The sequence below is a fragment of the Anastrepha ludens genome, chromosome X (genome assembly GCF_028408465.1).
Source record: "Anastrepha ludens isolate Willacy chromosome X, idAnaLude1.1, whole genome shotgun sequence".
Lineage (NCBI taxonomy): Eukaryota > Metazoa > Arthropoda > Insecta > Diptera > Tephritidae > Anastrepha > Anastrepha ludens.
In genome coordinates, this window is record NC_071503.1 from 85,559,277 (window position 1) to 85,581,178 (window position 21,902).

The 21,902-nt window shown below is 36.4% G+C and overlaps 1 protein-coding gene across 28 annotated transcripts in view; it reads right to left on the minus strand.

Annotated features, from left to right (window-relative positions):
• Positions 1-21,902, minus strand: part of LOC128870443 (twitchin) — a 243,403-nt gene that overhangs the window by 155,817 nt on the left and 65,684 nt on the right. For 23 of the 28 annotated variants that reach the window (XM_054113106.1, XM_054113098.1, XM_054113096.1 and 20 more), the window contains 7 exons: positions 7,791-8,193; positions 7,027-7,679; positions 4,818-5,132; positions 2,919-2,960; positions 967-1,080; positions 775-837; positions 45-143 (listed from right to left, as the gene is read on the minus strand). In XM_054113106.1, the coding sequence (XP_053969081.1) occupies positions 45-143; positions 775-837; positions 967-1,080; positions 2,919-2,960; positions 4,818-5,132; positions 7,027-7,679; positions 7,791-8,193 (1,689 nt within the window). The remainder of the gene's footprint in view (positions 1-44; positions 144-774; positions 838-966; positions 1,081-2,918; positions 2,961-4,817; positions 5,133-7,026; positions 7,680-7,790; positions 8,194-21,902) is intronic. The other 5 variants (XM_054113093.1, XM_054113089.1, XM_054113091.1 and 2 more) reach the window with 5 other exon arrangements.

The window sequence follows — 21,902 nt, forward strand, 5'->3', positions numbered from 1 at the left end:
AATCGAAACATAAAGCCCATAAAAAATGTTTAGCCACTTCTTACCTTCGGAATTTGTCGTTTTTCAGCAGGTTTAAGTTTTGGTATTTCTTCTTTTAATTGTTGTGGGCTCGTGTTCGCTTCAACATTTTTATTTTCAGGTTTCTTTTTGAAATATAAATGTGGGAAAGAGGAAAAGTGGACGTGGAATTTTAGTTAATTTACTAAGGATTATCCAGTTTTGCTTCTAAAAACTATGCAATGCTTGTACATTTCGGACGTTTGCTGGAAGAGTGCCATAGTCCAAAAAAAACAATTAGGTTTAAAGTTTTCAAAAAAGTTAAAATAAAGACATATTTTTGTATATAACAACGTAACATAAAATAATAGCTGATGATCATTTCTGCATACTTATCTAAATAAAAATTGTTTTTGGATTGTGATACTCTTCCTGCGGTATGTATGTATATACTTTATTCATTCGTTTGTTTCTAAAAAATTAGCTTAAATTTATATATAGTACAACCCTGACCCGTTTTCTTGTGTTGCTAAAAAAAGTTTTTTCACTTGTAATAACTCCCGTTTTGTGTAAATCGTTCATCTTGAATTTGATGAACGGCTAAGAGTACATACAAGACAAACAGATAGACATTCAATTTGTATATACAATTTTCTTTACCCTCCGATTCACAATTGGATAATACTTTTGTTATAAAAGGAAACCGATTCCAATGAATATAAAAGACGGTTAAATGAGGGTGTTAATTGAGGGGGTTAATTGAATTCTGTTAATTACCTCAAGTGTCCTCTTTTCCACTATAGATGACCTGCGAGACTCCACACTGGACTCTTTAATTTGCTGTAGAACCATCGTATATAACACACACAGAAACATTGATATTTGTATATGGGATAGATATTGTATGTATGTATGGTAAGTGCAGTAAGAGAAGTACACCTAAGTTGAAATTTTATTTCAATAGCTTACCACAACCGATGATCGCCTTGATGCCACTTTTTCCTCATCTGTTATAGCGGTCTCTTCTGTTTTGATTACAGACTTCGTACGAACTTCTAATTTATGTTCTTCTTGTATACTAGCCTGTTATGTTAAAATGTATATAGAGCACACAGTTGAGTTATATATGTATTTGTATTTATGTTTGTATGTATAAGCATATATAAAAATAGCATTGCATAGGAAGCATGAAGTAAAGTAGGAGTAAGGAAAGTAAAAAAGAACTCGAACGTTTACACCATGAAAACATATTCCGATGCTTTCTAACATAAAAACTCGGTAATAAAAAAGCTAAGTTCATGTAAAACAATAAACAGTTGTTGGACGATGATATTAATAATAACAAAATAGTTAGAAGGATAAAACATTTAACAGTTTCCGCAATTTGGAGGAATTTACATAAATTCACTACAATTATAAGCTTTACGCAAGAAATTGTTTCTGAAACTACATGGGCCAAGGGTTCAATTCCATTGTAGACCTTAATAAACAAAAAGTTTTGTCTAACAACAGTTGTCCCTCGGCCGACAGTAATAAACATCCAAGTGTATTTTTGCCATGAAAAATATTCTCATAATAAACCCTTTGAAGAACAGAGGCGGCATAAAACTACTAGTAGTTTATTTGTAGAGTAGCATTAAGACACCACAAGCAATCATTCCGCCTACCCGATCACTGTAGGGTATTTTATGCGGAAGACACTGCTTTTAAAAGACTTACAGCGATAAACACGAGACTATTATCCACCAGGAATGTCATCATTTGTTTAGACAGCCATACGCAATAAAAGCGCTAGAGTCCAAAAAGTACTCGTCAAAAACAGTCATAGAATGTTATAAACTCCTAAACGACTTATCCCAGTATTTCAATGTAAACCTTATTTGGGTTCCAGGTCGTAGAAATATAGCAGGAAACTATATAGCCGATCAACTTGTCAGAAAAGATACAACCCAAGCATTCAGGCGCATAAGCCGTTGATACCCATGCCCATAGCCACTTGTAAATTACTTATACACAGCACTATTAAAATAGTAAACACAAAATGGCAGAACCTAACAACATGTGAATTAAGAAAATTTACATGGCCGAAACTCAACAGTGTCGTTCGAAATGCCTGCTAAAACTCAACCGAGAGAGTACAAAAACTTTGATAGGTGTATTAACCGATCACTGTCTAATAGGTAACCATGCTAAAAGGCTGACAGCTTCATACTATAAAACAATTATTGTAGAAGCTGTTATAATATAGAAGACATCTCCTTTGTGAGTGGGAAGGATTAGCTAGAAGAAAACTTTACACGGTTGGCCGTGCATTTTTAACAGAAGTAGTGGATATAGCGCATCTTAAACTAACGAAAGTAAGTTCGTTTATAAAAGCTACAGGATGGTTTAAAAGGGATTCTATAGTTTAAGGAAAAAGTTCCAGAGGTATCACAATGGACCTATCACAGGTCTAAGTGTGTCATATACACAGCCACCAGACCTACCTGTCTACCTAAGACACGACAATTCTTAAAAGCAGTTAGCATGTACTATATGCGCCGATCTAATATAAAACTTTAAATCACAAAGTATGAAGTTAACTCATATTCCAAATGGTGCCTACCAAATATTTTTTAAACCTTTTTTGGAAATAACTTGTAAACTAACGGCTGCTTTCAGAACAACGACTGAAAGCTCAATAAACTGGTTATGTGCAGACAGAATGGCTTGCGACAGAAATTTCGTTCTTTGCTGAACTTACATCGTCATTAACAACTGCAAAATTGGGATGTCGGCTAAATGCACGAAGTAAGATTGTAATTGTTTATTGATATAATGGTAAAATATATTGATATACATATAAACAACATATTTATATTGGGCTTGGTTTGTTTAATATGAATTTTTACCAAATATAACCCTCAGGGTACAAAACTTACCTTGCGATCGATTTTTCTTATGGCAGTTATTTCGGGTTGTCCCTGTCGAGATGGCATCGATTGTGGTGTTTAAAGAGAGTTGTAAAAAAAGAGGTAAATCATTAGTTTCAATGAGATATAGTACATATGTAGGTACACAGCTAGCTATTTATAATATGCATTTACGTAGCTAAAATCTGAAGCTCAGGGTTAAACTATACTCGTAGTACATAGTATTAATTGTAGGCAGAGTCAATTCGCCTCATGCACCGAATTGGCTGCACCCACGAACAAAGTTTCTTCATTTTGAGACTTAAAAACGGTGCGTTTTGTTGAGTGCATCTATTTTACCCTCATGATGATTCCCAGGAGGGTAAAGTAATTACCATATTCAATACATCAGGAACAATGCGACGTTTACAAATTTTATAAATGTTTCTCACATTTTGGGTGCATTTTTCGGACATGCTGATAATACAATATAATAAAATAATCAATGATAAATGACCAACATAATTCTGATGTACAGGGTTTGATTGAAAAGTAATGAGTCTTCCCGCGCGGAGCGTCTGTCAAGCGATCAATCGAATCGGCTGGTTCCCCCACCATGATCGTTGGACCTTCTCCTTCCACTAGAAACCGGTCCCAGTTCGCTGGCAACAGCGGCGCAGTCAACATCGCTCCGCGCGTGGAAGCTGTTTTAAAAGTGTGTTGGGATTTTGCAGTGGCGAAAATGCAGCGATCGTTGAGCAACGTTACTCGATCAAATTTTGCGTAAAGCTAAACAAAACGAGTACCGAAACCTTTGAGCTACTCAAGGAGGCTTACGGGGACCAATATCGGTCCAGTGCCCAGGTAAAACGGTGGCATAAGTCGTTCAAGGAAGGCCGGGAGGACGTCGAAGACGAACAGCGATCTGGAAGGCCTTCGACGACGCAAACAGACGAAGATGTGAACCGGGTGCGTGAATTTTTGAACATTGACCGTCGTGCTAGTCTACGTGAGATCAGTGAAGAGGTCAATTTAACTTATTACAATGTGCGGGAAATCGTGACCGGAAAACTTGAAATGCGCAAAGTGTGTACCAAATTGGTTCCAAAGGTTTTCACTGATGAATAAAAGCAATTGCGAGTGGAAAAGAGTCGTGAAGCATTGGAAAGTGACGAACAGGATAATACATTAGACAATTGTATCACAGGAGATGAAACCTGGCGCTTTGAGTACGATCCTGAGGGCAAGAGAGAGATTGCGGAGTGGCACGCGAGCCAGTCGCCACGACCCAAGAAGGCGCGCATGCCGAAATCCTAGGTCAAAACCATGCTGATCATCTTTTTCGACTCTCGTCCGGCATCGTCCACAAGGAGTTTGTACCTCCAGGAAGCACTGTAAATGCGGCATTTTACAAAGAAGTGCTCCTTCGGCTGAAAACCCGCGTCACCCGGGTTCGGCCCTACCTCGTCCGGACTTCTTCTTGTTCCCGCCTAAACAGAAAGCTGAAGGGGAGGCGTTCCGACTCCATCGAGGTGATCCAAAAAACTATGACAGCCGAATTGAACGCGATTCCGGCGGATGAGTTTAAAAAATGTTTCCTGCAGTGGAAGGACCGCTACCAGCGGTGTATTGACGCTCATGGGTCCTATCTTGAAGAATATTAGTTGTATGAGCCAAAAGGTTAATATAAAACTGCTTAAACAAAATAAGGCTTATTACTTTTCAATCAAACCCTGTAAGCAAGTGGTTTTATAAATAAATAAATGTGTGATAGCCATACAATACTAGAAATGTTATAAATAAATGAGTTGGACTCCTTGTTCTAACCGATCTCTAAAACCGCTGAAAAAGGTTTGCTGAGAACAATTTATTGTGCGCAGGTATAAGCATGAACGCCGTTGACAAATTGCTGGCAGTATTTTTTCTTACCTCATCCTTGGGTTTTTCTGCCACTATTGGTTTACTTTCTTTTTCTTGTTTGGTAGCCATTTTCTTTGCATTTTCTTGTGTCGTGTTCTGTTTAGGCCTTTCAAGCCTCTTCGTTTCTTCTTTTATTTTCGTCTTATCTCGCCCAGCTTTCTCTTCTTCTTCAATTATTTTCTTTTTTTCTTCTTCAAGCATTTTTTCTTCTTTCATATTTTGTTTCTTCTGTTCATTCTTTTTCAATTCTTCTTTAACAGTTACGTGTTCCGGTTCTTTCGAATTTATTTCTTCTTCTTCCTCTTCAACAGTTTTTTCCTCTTCCTTTGGGGTTCAAAATTTTTTAGTTATGATGTAAATAGTGAATGAAAGTGCGAAATTGAGTAGGTATATAAGTATCTATGCAATGTATTATTAATATGTGTTGTATACATTAGGATGGCCCATTAAAAGTTGTTTCTAAATGCAACCCCTTAAATTTGTCTATGGCCAAAAAAAAAAAGACACCTAATTTTGAATTTATGTTTATTTAATATTTAACGTGATGCCAACGCTTTTAAAATTATCAATGAATTTGCCAAGAATGCGCTTCTGTTTAAGTTTGGTATACAGAATTTACAGATCGATATTATTTATTTTCGTCCTTTAATTTAATTTTCTTTCCCAAATACAACATATAATGATATTAAAGAAATAACTTGGAGCAATTTCGATTCACTGCCTCGCGCCCAGTCTGTTGGAAATGTGAGTTTTTTAAATAAAAAAAAAAAATTACCTTGTAATATTTTAATCAAAAAAATTAGTCTCTTCGTAGGCTGTGCTCAAACAAAAGTGAAACAGTTCACACATATAAAGAAGTCAAAAGTGATAGTAGTCGCATGTTCCTTTCCGACTGATCTTGGACACTTGCGGGACCAGTCGATTTTTAAAAAAGTCGGAGTAAAAAGTGTGAACAAGAATGAACCAGAAAGAATTCAGATATACATATATCTAAATAAAATTCAGAGAGGTAGTGAATAACATTTCGTAAGGAAATGAAATGAAAGAAAATAAGATAAAATAAAATATTTAAATTTTCCAACCATTTGCGTCTTTTCCCCAAAAAGACATCTCTGTTTCGATTAACAGTATTTACTAAGTGTTAATATTTGTTTACTACTTTTAAATTTTTCTTACTAGATCCACTCATATAGTGCCTCACTCATGGAAGTACCTATTTGATAGTACCATACTGACGATCATTAAATTGTATAAACTATTCTTCTATTCAATCAATTCTTCTATGTATCAATTATTCAATTATCTACACAACGCATGCACAGAGTCTTTCAAATTCAATTTTTTTTTTGTGTAGAAAAGTTTCGTTTCGAAATCTGTCTCAATGTGATTACATCCCTTTTGACAGATCTGAGATACAATTTACTGCAATCAGCTCGATTTTGTTCGAAAACCGTATTAAAATAACTAAGACGCGCTACGAAAAAGGTGGATCTGTGAAGACTAGATTTAGCAAAATTAAAGATATTTTCGGCGATTGTAATCGTACAGCAGAGCCCGGAATGAAAAAGAAAAAGATAATTGAAAAATTTTAATAAAATGGTTAGAAAAATACAGTATTAAATTCTTGAAAGAATTAAAGCCATACTACTATCAGCAACGGCGACAATTCGTTAGTTTTATCCAAGGAAACCTGGGATAAAAGAGATCATATTCTCAGACGATGTTTACTGGAAAAATGTTTATGTTAATGTTTTTGGAAAATCCACGGGTACTGTTTCATGACCATTAAATTTTTCTTTAAAAATGCACTTACCGTCAATGGGTTGAGATATCGATCATAGTATGGTTTAATTTGATTTTAAGATAGAAACTCGATTTAGAAAGACCAAGTAATTATTTAGCTAGATACATAGGTATATAAAATATAAATTCTTTTTTGAACAACTCTAGAAAGTTTGTATCAGACCTCTTGCCCAAAATATTAAGGTCTCCGTACTTATCTTCCATTTCTCGTATTTACCGTTTTTGATTTTATATGCACCACTATTAGGCCTAGTTTTTCAGTGCATGCTCAACTTTGGTGAATTTGCGTAAATAATTTAATTTATTTAAATAAATTTAGAATTACGAGTTAGAATGTTTAAAAGTCGATCAATTGGAGCGCAGGGAAATTTTTTTAGCTGAAAAACTGGCCCCATTGATGTACTCAGATTATTACCTTGCGTTTCTCTTCTGCTTCCTTTTCGGTTACTTTTTTCTTTGTATCTTTCTTAACGATGTTTATCTTACATGTTGACTCGACCTTGCCAGCTTCGTTGGTTACTACTACTTTATAGGTGCTAGAATGCTCTTGACGTGCTATGCTGAACGTTAGCCGCGCGTTTATACCATCAAACGTAGTTGTAATGTCTTTGGTCTCTTTGATTAATATGCTGCCTTTATACCACTCAATTTTGCATTTTTGATCACTTTGTTTCAGTGTAATATGTAGATCGAATGATTTCGTTTCTGTTACAGTCTGATCTTCAAGCTTTCGTACAATCTCGGGCTTAGTCGGCTTGCGATCCTCCTCTGGTATGTCGATAAGTTGGACTATTTGTGAAAGTGCCTCGCCCTTTTCATTGCTCGCAATTAGTTTATAAGAGCCCTTGTCCGTCTCTTCAACTTCGTTTATTTCCAACTTTACAGAAAACTCGCCCTCCTTGATTTGTTCGATGAGGTAAACGTGGCGTTTGCTTTCTTTGACAGCAGTTTCTTCTTTATACCAAGTACATTTCGGTTCAAATTTGGAAGCAACTGTACATTCGATAACTACGGTACGTTTTTTGATGATTTTTATAATTTTCGGTTTATCTTTAATAACAGGGACAACTATAAATAATTAAGAATAATTGACATTTAAAAATAAAATCATTTGAAATGATATCGCGATGTATAAAAATCATTGAAAACTTAAATAAGAAAAAAAAGATAAACACATACTCTCAATGTTTAACGTCAGATTGGCATTCAGTTCACCAAGTATATTTTTAATATTGCATTTATAAAGGCCAGAATCTTCCAGTTGTGGATCGATAAGCTCCAGCTTAATATAGTACTGATCACCACGTTGCTCCATACACATTTTGATCTTACAACTTTCTTGAATGACCTGACCATTGCGATACCAAATAATATCTGGTTTAGGGTCAGCTTTCACCTTGCATTCCATAATTACAAGTTTGCCCTTATGTTCAGATACTATTCGCGGTTTCTCCACAAACGTAGGAGCTTCACCTTCCGGTTCTGGTTCGGCTTCGATATTCAAATTAAGATTGGCATTTGATTCTCCATATTCATTTTGAACGTTACAACGGTAAGTACCACCGTCTGCAGCGCCAGGATCCTAAATTGGCAAAAAAAGTAATTCAACACGCTTATAAATAAAAGAAAACTGGATTATATCGTTCCAAATATGACTCCTATTAATTAAAAATACTGAGCAGGTGAAGCTTATACTTATGTATAATAAATATATTTGTGTTAAGCGCCTTGATGTTCACCGACTTTGACAGAATCAGCATATGGGCTGACGCAACAGGAGATGTCTTTAGAAGAAATTTAAGATTATGTTAGTGATATACTTCGTTGCCCCTTGAAACATAGATAATAAGAAACATTCTCATTTAGGGTGAGAGCGGGCCCAGGAACTCGTTTCAATACTTGGCAGGATTGCCAATCCCTGGGCTGATAAGCAGCTGGTAGTCGAAGTGTCGGGCTGCTAGAAGTAAGGCACCAAAAATAACTGACGAAAACAGTTCGTTCTTACGTTAATTGAAAAGTATTGCGATTTAAATTTTTACAATTATTTGTTTTAAATAAAATTCAATTAAAACGAAGTAAATTATATTCAAGTTTGTATTTAGAATTTTCACAGCCTCTTATATCCTTTTCGGCTTCTACTTTGAATTCATTTTGTGTACATACATATATGAGTAATAATATATTTTTTAAGAGAGCACATTTTGTATACATGTAATTCTATTGAAAACTGTGTAGTGGTTTATGTATGGAAATATGTATAGAAACATGTTTATGGTTTAAAAGCATAGGTAAAGGAATTGACTTCGTGTTTGGGATATTTTACAAACATAATATTGTTAACTAAAAATTAAAGGTTATCTTCGTTAATCGTTGATTTTATTTCTATTTTGCTTTAACTTATTCTATTCGTTGTTTTACAAATATGGTTTTGTCACAAACTATATATATGTATATATATACATATATAATTATATTTATATAATATATATATTATAATTATATTTCTTGTGTTCACAACTTTAGCGTTGGATAATTTCATTTAAATCTTTTGAATGTATTTCATATTTAGGTATTTCATACTGATTGTGCTGATCTTTTGTTGTATGGATGTGAATGCGGGTGATATCAGCCTACTGGGGAACCGCGCACTCAATACTTATGCATGTCAATAGTAGTGTGGAAATTGAAAATTTCAAATTTATGATTAAAATATACCCAATCAATATTTCTTCTGGTATGGCATCACTGACGAATGTTTTAAAAAATGAACATTTTGACAGCGCTCTCACGAGAAAAAGAGTTTCGCATCTAGTCATCTATGGTCTGAACAACGACTGATTGGACGAGTGTATGAATACGTGTGAAACGGGCTGGCAGAAATCGGCGCCGAGGGCCTTGTGATGAGTAGCTGCAGTTGCTCGCACAATTTGGTTTCCCACCATAGCTAATAGCAAACCTGGTAAATTTATCATCCTTGTCAGCTTCACTCCACAAACCCGCTTCTTTCGGTACTCGCAGCCTATCTGTAAGCAAGGATGATAGATTCCTGGGCTTGGCCAATCCGCTATGGTGAAAAGGAAATTTTGCCCGTAATGACTGTGTTGATTTTTTTCGTATATCACCGGTTAGCGGTCTGACATTGGCCGCACCTTCTGAATTATTTTCATTGAGTATCTTTAAGATCATGAAGAGAACTCTTCTAGGATGAAGTCTGTTTTTCTCGGTAAGCTTGACGCATCTTCTAAAATGTATGAAGCGGCAAACTTTGTTACCAAAATATGTACATACATATATAAGGACGCTCTCAAAATCTTAAAAAAAAATCCATCAGTAGAGCCCGCAGAGAATGCTGAAAAGGCTTCTGCGGAAACATTAAAGAAAACTATGAAGAAATTTTCAATTTCGGAAATATGGGAAAACCCGACTTGCCCAAATTAAATCCTAAGCCATGACTAAACCTCTACATATAATGAAATGCGGGATGTTCTAATAAAAACCCATTTTCCAGAGGTCGAGTACTCTCAAATTTGCGGTCTGGAGTATACCCGTATATAAGTAAAACAAGACCGATAGAAACAAGATTGCGCCTATCAGAGAGTACGTGACGTCGCATTAGCTGAGTTGTGCAGTGTTGCCAACCATTTGCTCTTCGCAATAAATTTAGTGTTTTTTATACCCAAAAAGATTAAGTTTGGTGTTTGTTTCTTATTTTTAATTTAAAGCTACAGAAACTGTAAGTTAAAAAAACTGTATTATTAAACAAAAGAATGTTAAAAAGGAGAAGATTTTAGTGTCAATGAAAATTTGTTGATTCTTATAAAATTTGATATTTTGAAAGTGCAAATTTAAATTTTTGCTCCTTTTGGGGTTACGCAAATATATTGGATCTTTTTCTCTCTATTCTTCTTAACATTGTTAACCTTTGTACACATTTTAAAAAGCGTTTGAATTTACTGAATGCGAATTAAAACCATAGTGGTGTAATCGTTTCTTCCGGTCTTCAATCCGTAGTGGGACATAGGGCATCAAGAGGTATATTCATTGTAAAAATAAGCAACAAAATACCAAAAAATACTGAAGGAATCATAACGACATTTTTACAAAATAGTACCTTATCTTGTTACAAAACCTGAAATATAGCAAAAAAAGTCGTGCTCTTAACAAAAGAGTTTCTCTTCACAAAAAAACTCATGAATTAAATTGTACGTAACTATAACTTCTTCTTCTTCTCTTCTTAATTGGCGCTATAACCGCTTACGCGATTTTGGCCGAGTTTAACAAAGCGCGCCAGTCGTTTCTTTCTCGTGCTAACCGGCGCCAGTTGGGCACACCAAGTGAAGCCAAGTCCTTCTCCACCTGATCTTTCCAACGCAGAGGAGGCCTTCTCTTCCTCTGCTACCACCAGCTGGTACCGCATCGAATACTTTCAAAGCCGGAACGTTTGTATCCATTCGGACGACATGACCCAGCCAACGTAGCCGCTGGATCTTTATTCGCTGCGCTATGTCTATGTCATCGTAAAGCTCATACAGCTCATCGTTTCATCGTCTGCGATATTCGCCGTTGCCAACGTGCAAAGGTCCAAAAATCTTACGCAGAATCTTTCTCTCGAACACTCCAAGCGTCGCTTCATCGGATGTTGTCATCGTCCAAGCTTCTGCGCCATACGTTAGGACGGGCATGATACATGACATAACTATAACACATTTATTAAAAAAACCCACATTTTAAAGACAATTTGCCACGCATACAAAGTTAGGCAACACTGCAGTAGCGAGAGAGAGATTTGACTGCTAAAAGGAAAAGAACACCAACAATAACCACAATCGGGGCAAAGCGACCAGATGTCAAAAAAAGTAAAGCTAAATAAAACCGAGCTAATTAGTGAACTAATTATTAACAATTGTATATTTTACAAAACTGAAAACATTACATTTTAATTAGCTTAATAAAGCTACGAAAATGGTAATCTGGCCAGCCTGGTGCTAATACGACATCACTCATTATCAAACTCGCAGAGAGCAATAGGCGCCATCTCATTATTATTTCCATCACGTAAGTATAAGTATGATACATGCATATAAATATAATTTGCGCTTACACTCTTTATTGGGTGTTTGGCGTCCTCCTCCTATTTGTGGTGCGCGTCTTGCTGTTGTTCCACAAATGGAGGCACCTACAGACAAGCCGACTCCGAAAAGCAAAATGGCTTTTTTGTGAGGATCTTTTTCATGGCAGAAATACAATCGGAGGTTTTGCCATTGCCTGCCAAGGGTCGACCGCTATTAGAAAAAACTTTTTCTATCATTTGATGTTCCATGCCCTGGGATTCGAACCTGTCCCCTTCCGAATGGCTGTCGGCGGTCTGGAGTATCCCCAGGAAAATCGAAAGCAATTAAGTCCTTCTAACCGTACATATATTCATGACTATGAGACCTTCTAAATCACCTTCTCCCAAACGTTTATAGGGACCTTTAACAACATCAGAGCCCTACTTCAGGTGTGGATCGCCTACTGGTGAAAAGAAAAGAACCAGCCAACTAGCCAAATAGCAAGGGGAACTCTTTATGGTAAAATCCTCTCCACCTTACCCTAGAGTCTCACTGTAAATAATTAATATTTTATTAAATTTGCAACATATCATACTTGCTGTAATTTCATCGCTTTTACAAATTGGCGGCGGTGGTGAGTGACTGCAATTCAGAGTTCAGAGAGAACGTAGGTTCGATTCTCGGTGAAACATCAAAATGAAGAAAACGTTTTTTCTAAAAGCGGTCGCCCCTCGGCAGGCAATGGCAAACCTCCGAGTGTATTTCTGCCATCAAAAAGCTCCTCATAAAAATATTTGCCTTTCGGAGTTGGCTTGAAACTATGGAACAACATCAAGACGCACACCACAAATAGGAGGAGGAGCTCGGCTAAATACCTAAAAAAGGGTGTACGCGGCAATTATATATATATTATATATATATAAATGTATGTCAAGCTTAAATCGACAATAGTACTTCAAATTATAAAAATGTATTGTAGTTAATAGTAGAAGTGGTAGAAGAAGTTTAGAGAATACAGATGAAAGTAACCGTAGTATGTTCTAGGGAATAAGTAAAAGAGTAGTTATACACTCGTATACCAGGCTGCTCAATAAGTTTTTCGGTTCGATAGCCTATATATTTTTTGGTATGTTAGTAAACTCTTCATATAAACTTATGTGAACCAGAGAACGTTCATGTATAGAGAAGTCTCACGAGCTACGAATAGTGTGAATTGTCAAAAATGAAGTCTAGCCGCCGCCGTGGTGTGGTGAAACTTTTAACAGAGCTGATTACAATGAATTCTCTCTTTAGTATATTGGTTGGGCACAGTTTTTGGCTTCTGTAGGAAATCAAATTGACGAATAGCCGACGGCATTTTGAACGGCATTTGAATCAGCTTATTTCTATTTTCCCTTAACGAAATTTTATTAATTTTATGTTATTAAAAAACTTAAATGTACATTCAAAGATACATATATTTGAATTATATGCACCAAAATTAAAAAATCAAAGTATCTTTAATGTTCTCTACTTTTATTTAAAAGGAAGATTGCAACAGAAGCAAAATATATTAAAAAATTATCTCCCATTTTGGTGCGTGCGTTTTAGTTAATTTAAAACTTTATACAAATTTGATGAATATTGTTGCTAATTTTGTGTTGAAACTAATTGTACACGAGAATGCTTAGAGAGTACAAGTGTCAGATTTTCAGTTCTTTCGCCATTTGATTGGCACTTCGTTGGGGATTTCGCTCAAGCCACTTCCTCACTTTTTGAACCATTTCACGTGACCACCTCCATGACGTATTCAATTTAACACTAATTATGAACTTAACTATCTCACATTTATTGACACATTTGAAACAAAAACTGGCTATCATTTATATTTGAACTGTAACAATTGTAACAGTATAAATTGTTCATTTAACAGTTTTAGAAAAAGTGAATCAGAGACAGAGTGGTTTTTGTGGGCAATCCCGATCTCACGATTTTAGTGAATCGATTGGGATTCAAATTTATAAAAATTTAAGTCCTGTTTAGAAAAACTTGGAACATACAGTTAGTCAAAACGAAGTATTTTAGAGCTGTCATTTACAAAAAATATGTTCAGTAAAGTCCTACTAGTTTGCGTGAAATGTAACGCAAACTTACATATTTTGTTATTACAATTAAGGGCCCCGTTTTCAATAAAGTTGACAAAAGGAGTGTAGGAAATGTACAAGCGTGGTTTGGATTTTATTATACTCAGATGTTATGTCAATGAAAAGGTACACACCCAGCATCTACATCATACGGCTCAAAGACATACTCAGGACACGAATCACAATAACAATACCCATCTTCACATGCTATTACCTTAATAAGTAGAGAAGAGGGCATCGCACTTGAGAAGCATTAATATGTAAATATTGCAAAATTAATATTAGCTCTCAACCTTTGCGAAACTTACCACGAAATCATACGGATCCCGCTTAACTTTGAACAGTTTAGTTGTGATCTCACTTATTCTGCTTAGTACCTGTTTTTCAGATGTCTTCATCTGTGAAGTTATCTGTTCCATTACTCTTCCAATTTTCGCTTCTTCTCGTGTAATCGAAGCAGGTGGAGTGCCGGTATCGTCCTTATCTACTGTAACTTGAGCGTTAAGTGGATCAGGCGCGCAAATTCAGTGCGAGTTGTCATGCTTATCCAACAACGCGAGTATAGATAAACAGTGCACCCATGATGGAAAGAATAATGAGATGGCGCCTATCGTGGTCCCGTTACTTTGCGCTCAGCGAATTTGACAACTAGTTACGTGATTTTAGCTCCAGTATGGCCAGATTACCATTTACGTAACTTGATTTAGCATTTTTTTTTTGTTATTTTTATTATTTTTTGTCTCGGAGTTTTAGTTCTTTCTTCATGACATTTTTCTAGCTGTTCTAATTAAAATGTCATGTTTATAATTTTGTAAAATATACATTTTTTAATAATTATTTAAATAATTCACTCAGTTTTATTTAGCTTTACTTTTTTTTAACATCGGGTGGCATTGCCCGCGATTGCAGGTGTTGTTGGTGTTCTTCTGCTTTCGGCAGTCAAATCTCTCTCGCTACTGCAGTGTTGCCTAGCTTTGGATATAAAAACGCACTAAAATGTCCATTCAAAGAAAATAACCCAACAAATTTTTATTGAATCACTTAAAGAACTCTGTATGCGTGACAAATTGTCTTTAAAATGTGCGTTTTAATAAATAAATGTGTTATGCTTATGTACAATTTAATTTATGAGTTTTTTTTTAAGCGAGACCCTTTTGTTGTTTATTTTTACAATGAATATAACTCTTAATGTCCTATGTCGGAAGAAACGATTACACCTCTATGGTTTTAATTCGCATTCAATAAATTCAAAGGCTTTTTAAAAATGTGTAAAAAGGTTTTCAATCTTAAGAAGAGTTGAGAGAGTGGCATTTAATATTTTTGCATAACCTTAAATGGAGCCAAAAATTAAATTTGCACTTTCAAATTATCAAATTTTATAAGAGTAAAAAAATTTTCATTAGAACTTAAATCTTCTCAGAGTGACCTTTTTTAACCTTTTTTTGTTTAATAATATAATTTGTTTTTTAACTTAAAGTTTCGGTAGCTTTAAATTAAAAAAAAAGAAACAAACACGAAACTTTAAAATTTTTGCATTTTCGGTATAAAAAAGCACTAAATTTATTACGAAGAGCAAATGGTTGGCAATACTGCACAACTCAGCAAACGTGACGTCACGTACGCTCTGATGGGCGCAATCTTCTTTCTATCATTCTTGCAGTGCACCGTATATACATCAACAACAACAGTCAAAAACCTGACAGCGAAAGCAGCAACTGTGGGAAAGCAAATGCAATGAAGGCAATGACTTGCACAAAACTATCCAACAATGCAAATAGGGATAGAAAAAACACCGTACAGACGGCAACAACAGCAATTAAACGAGTGAGAACAACAAACTATGGGGACAGCTAATCCAGCGAATATAATGACTGCGCCAATGACGGCAGCGATAGAGTCGGGAAGACGGCAACAGTGGCTATATACCTATGTGGGCCATGTTCGTAATATTTCGACCAGTAACAACACTGAAATTGTACAAGGAACAGGAAAAAAAATTGTACCTTATGAGTAGACGAATATTTTGATACTATGTTTGGGACTTTACATGACAGAATTAATTGATAAATTTAAAAAATTTACCGAGCAAGAATAAAGCACGAAAACGTTTCTCTTTTTTCACTGACGGCTCAAGATTAAATAATATAAGTAGAGTACGGAGTGGCATTCGCTCAGAAGTGGTGCAGCTGGACCTAAGTCTGTGGCTACCTGCCCACTGCAGCATTTTTCAAGCTGGGTTAGTAGCTATAAAGGGAGCTGAGTTGTGGGTCAAGGACTCATCCGTTGCAGCACAACTGATCACTCTTTGACAGTCAAGCTACCAAAAATCTCTGCAGTGTCAGAGCAATAACCAGTCGGTAGGTATCCGACAAGAAATCTTTTTCAGACCATAGTTGGATTCTGTTCGATATCAATCTCCATCTCGCGAAACCGACTCCTTTCAGAAACCCCAGAAGAACAAACTGGCACATATTCAGTGGAGTAGCCCAGCCGCCGTAGCAGAATGGGCTGGTCCGTGATTACCATACGGAATTCACAGAGAGAACGTTGGTTCGAATGTCGGTGAAACACAAAAATTAAGAAAAACATTTTTCTAATAGCGGTCGCCACTCGGCAGGCAATGGCAAACCTCCGAGTGCATTTCTGCCATGAAAAAGCTCGTCATAAATATATCTGCCGTTCGGAGTCGGCTTAAAACTGTAGGTCCCTCCATTTGTGGAAAAAAATCAAGACGCGCACACCACAAATAGGAGGAGGAGCTCGGCAAAACACCCAAAAAGGGTGTACGCGCCAATTATATATATATATATATATGTACATACATATAACATGCATATATGTATTTAAACTCTTAAATCAAATATAAGCTATATTCATGAGAAAATATCATTCTAATATCCCTCCAGAAAGCCAAACGCGCATACACGCATATTTACATATATAAATATGCATACAAACTACCACCACTTCTACCAACTCAACAGAACTTAAGCTTCTGCGCACACTTGACACAGGGCATATAAAACACAGCAACCATTCGCTGTAGCCGCCTACTCCTTACCCTTCAGGAAAATACAGTATGTATACTATGTACAATACATATGCGGTTGTTCGCACACGATTCGCTAAAAATGCTAAAAAGGAATCCGCGCGCATTCAAAGGCACAGCATTGTGCCGAAAACTATGAGTTACGAAGCGTAAACAAAACTACCCCATAATATACTTAGATACCTTTTTAGACCTTCTGTATGAAGTGTAACGTTATTATTTGGAATATGAATACTTATATTAAAGTCCAGTGTTAAGTGTTAAAGCTTTGAAATAAAAAGTACATATTTATTGAAAAATTCTGATTCAAAAGTTTGACGCATTGGTCCCTGTTGTCATGAACTATACTGCACATCAACACAACTCACAGAAGCTTCAGTGATTTCTTCAATATTAAATTTTTGGCACTTTGTGCTTCATCTGAAGGCTGAATGTCTGCACAATAGCCTACAAAAACGCCGCACTCTCATTTTAGAGTAAGTTTATTTCTGTGCTGCTAATATGCATATGCTTTTGTGCACTTTTTATCAATTGGAGAACCACATATGTACGTAAAGGAATATAATAATTTAGTATTTATGTATATACCATGAGCGAACCAAAAATAATGGATTCGAAATTTTCCCTAGTATCGAAATGTTGTTTTTTTGGACCTCTTACTGTAGCTTTTGCGAACACTTGACTCACAGCCACTGCGGCTGTCGAGCAGATGGAAGACATATTTACAAACATAAGGGTGCATACATATATACGGAGCCGCGGCCACCAACATGACAAAAATTCAAGATTTACCAAATATTGGCAAATAATTTCAATTCTTCGCGCAATATTCCAATATTGACTATTTTCGAATGGTCGAGAAAATTGGCATATGGGCAGCTCGTTTTATGAATGAAAGTACTTTCCCCTTAGAAATATGTTCAGCGCCGTCGCGACTAAAAGAATCATGGCCGCTGCGACTGCGTCTACGAATGTATTTTGTTTTTGTAGTCGTTAGGCTTAGATTTTAGCTTTAGGTGACATACGTATGTTGAGGCATGAAGTGAGAGTGCTGTATGTTTGTTGTATTCTAGAACTTTTTAGAATGCGTGGTGGCAAAGCGGCCATCGCGTTGAGCTTGCTGCTGCTTTTGTGTCTATCAAGTTATTTTTTTGTAAGTATATTACAATATTCGGAATACCGTCTGAGGGTAGACAAAAGTACAGGGAAGCAAGAAGGGAGCGTTGTGCTCGCGCATACATGTATGTATTAATGAACGTGCAAGGATGTACCCAGCAAAACCTGCGTGACCGAAACTGTAACACAATTAAACTTTTTTGTATGTTACAAGCACATATGCACTCGTATTTGTATGAAAATCTATTTTTTTTTTGGTTCTCCGTCACCTTTGGAAAATGTGTAAGCAGTAAGCAAACTTTATTCATATATTTGTTCTCATTTTTGCATCAGCAAAAATAAACAAACGCCGTAGCCGAATGGGTTGGTGAGTGATTACCGGTGAAAACACCAAAATTAAGAAAAATATTTTTCTAATAGCGGTCGCCCTTCGGCAGACAATGGCAAACCTCCGAGTGTATTTCTGCCATGAAAAAGCTCCTCATAAAATATCTGCTGTTCGGAGTCGGCTTGAAACTGTAGGTCCCTCCATTCGTGGATCAACATCAAGACGCACACCACAAATACCATTAAACTAAAACAAAATAAAATAAATATATACAAAAAAAAATTTGTTTGGGATTCGATCCCAGGATTTTGGATCGGAATTCCACATTGCTAGGCGCTCGACTATCGCGCCATGCTGTCGGCGGTGCGCTAAAAGTTATTGTGTTTGTCGTTACGTTTATATGTAACTGGCACTGAAACGAATCCATATGTATGAAGGGGATAGAAAATCACACGTACAAAAAATTTTTCGCACGATTTTCCCAACGCTCTTAACAAAGTGATTGTGATGAGCAATGTTCGGTGACCGTTTACCGCTCTCGCGTGACGGTAACGTCACTAGGTTACGTGACCGGGACTCTTCTTGCTGGGTTAATTATCCTTGTAAAGCATTCATTTACATCAAGGGATAGTATTCAACAATATGTTGTACTTTTTAAATTATTATGTATATTCATATACTACAAAGTGTTGAATACATACAACATCTACAATACCATCCATATTATGAGGGCAAAAAATCTTAACCTGCATCATAACACAGCTCATATGCATACCTACATACTTATAACAAAATTCAAGAGTAAATAGACAAACATGGCCAAGTCAGTTCCACTTACGTTTAGTGATTTCAATTTCAATCATTTTTTGCTTTGTGACTTGCCAGGGCATGGTGTTTGCAATTGTATTTGGACAGAATACGTGCATGATTTTGATCAAGCAGCGGTTTACAAAGCTTTGAAGTGCTTGTGCATCTTTTTGCAACAAGTTCCACGTTTTGCAGGCGTAAAAGAGGACCGACTTATCCATATGTAATGTATGCACATATGAATACATATGTTGGGACAATGCATGTACGTAGATGTTTCTATTCTGAGCAAAACAGTGCATACACGTACATACATATATATATATATATGTATGCATCTACATATAACTGCACACACTTACTTTGTGCCTCTACATGCGTATGATACCAAACCTAAAATTCTAAGCCTAGCGACTACAAGAACAAAACACATTCATAGACGCACCCGTAGCAACCATGATTACTTTAGTCGCGGCGGCGCTGAACAATTCGAAATATAGGGTTATTCAATAGGTGCGCTTGAACTTTTTTTCGATAGGGAGGGCGAACGACGCAATATTTTTTATTTTTCGCTTGTCATTTGTAAACTTCATTAGTATACATTTCATCATGGAACGTTACACACTTGAGCAACGATTGCAAATCGTGCAAATTTTTTATGAAAATAATCGTTCTGTTGCTGCTACTTTAAGAGCATTACGGCCATTTTACGGTCCATATAACAAGCCGTCCCGTTTTGGGGTTATGTGAAGTCATTGGTCTACAGTAACAAGCCGGCGACGATTTGTGAGCTCAGAGCCAATATTGAACGCGAAATTGCTGGAATTTCGGCCGATTTATGCAAAAGAGTGGTCGAAAATTGGGTTCAATGATTGGACTTCGTAAAACGTGCACGCGGTGGTCATGCAAAAGAAATCGAATTTCATACTTAAATGTATATGTTCAAACTCGATAATAAAAAAAAAAATTAGTTAAAAAAGTCGAACTGTTTGTGTTTTATTCAAAAAAGTTTTTGAAGTTGAAGCGCTCTTACTGGAAAACCCTATATTATAAAGCACAACTAAAACAAATTCATAAATGAGTTCGAGCTCATATTTCTACGAGCAAAGTACTTTCATTTTTTTCTCAGCGATGAAAAAATTCTTCAACTAAGATTGAAGATATCCCAGACGACCATTCGAAAATAGTCAATAATGGAATATTTCGCGTAGAATTATTTGCCAATATTTGGTAAATCTTGAATTTTTGTCAAGTCGAGTTCCCGCGGCTCCGTACATATGTATGCATCAATACATGTGTGTAAATATGCCTTTCTATATGCTCGACAACCGCAGTTGCTGTGCGTCAAGTGCGCGCATGAGCATACAGTAAGTTGCAGAAAACAACATACATAAGTAGCTTATAAAAAAGTCGTGTGTTGGACATTTGAATACTGAGAGAAAATTTCGAAACAATTATTTTATGTTCCTGATAGTAGGTGAATAGTTAATTAGTATAGTATACGTATGTAGTTCTTCAATTGATAAAAAGCGTACAAAGCCATATGTGTCTTGCTGCAAAGTTAGAAACTTACTCTGAAATCAGGGTATTTAAAGGTTACTGTACATATTTGAAGGTTACTGTACATACAATGCTGTACCTATGAATGTGCGCTGGTTTTCTTGAGAAGCTTTACCGTAATATTTTTTGCTGTGGCAAGTGCCTATACAAAGACAAAGCATATAGTTATATATATGACTAAATGTATTTCAAAAAGCTGGAAAAGGGTTAAGGTGATTTTTATCCCTAAAGCTACTAGACGCGGTCATGACACAGAGAAAGACATCGGGTCTATCCTCTTTTATCGTCAAAACTCTTGAACGATTGCTCGATGCATATCTTAGAGAGAAAATTACAAACACCGCAATTTTAACATTCCGACATTCCTATCTCAAAGGAAAATCTACAGATACAGCTCTTCACGAAGTTGTAAGTACAATATAGAGAAGCATGGAATACAATCTATACTCCCTTGTCGACTTTATCGTCAAAGAGGCTGCCTTTAACAACGTTAACACAAGCTCCATTACTTACTTAAGTAAGGGCTCTTAACACATTAGGCAGGTCTCAACGATTGGATAAACAACATGCTTAAAACTAAAATAATCATGGGAGAGATGGGCTGTAGCACGGTAAAACGCTCTGTCAACACGTGAATCCCTCAGGGAGGGATCTTATCACCTTTGCTGTGGTTATTGGTTGTCAACAATATCCTTACCGAATTCAACCGAAAGGGAATGAAAGCAGTGGTGTATGCGGATGACATAGTGATTATGGTTTCAGGAATATTTTCAAATTTTCATTTCATGATCAACAAGATTATAGAAGGAGCTGTGTGATTAATCAGCAATTGGGCAACAGACTGCGGTTTAAGGGTAAACCCGAGCGAAACAGATCTGATGCTACTCACCAAAATTAAACGGAGGTAGTCTCACGCTAGCCCGGAGGCGCAATTTAGAATACAAGGTGAAGAAAGCTAATTAGCACTTTACACGTGTAAGAGAATTTTGAGCTAAACTATCCAATTGGTCCTACACAGGCATTGTAAAACCGGTGGGAAGATACGTGGCACTAGTCTGGTGGCCCGCTATGGAAAAGAAATGTAACCAAACCGGGCTTAACAAGATGCAAAGATCAGCATGTGTCTTAACCACAGGAGCGCTTAGCGTCCTACTGAAGCGTTTAACGTGCTAACACATCTGTTACCATTAGACTTATATATAAAAACAGTTGCAATATGCAGCCCGGGGAGACTCAGAGATGCAGGAAACTGGACAA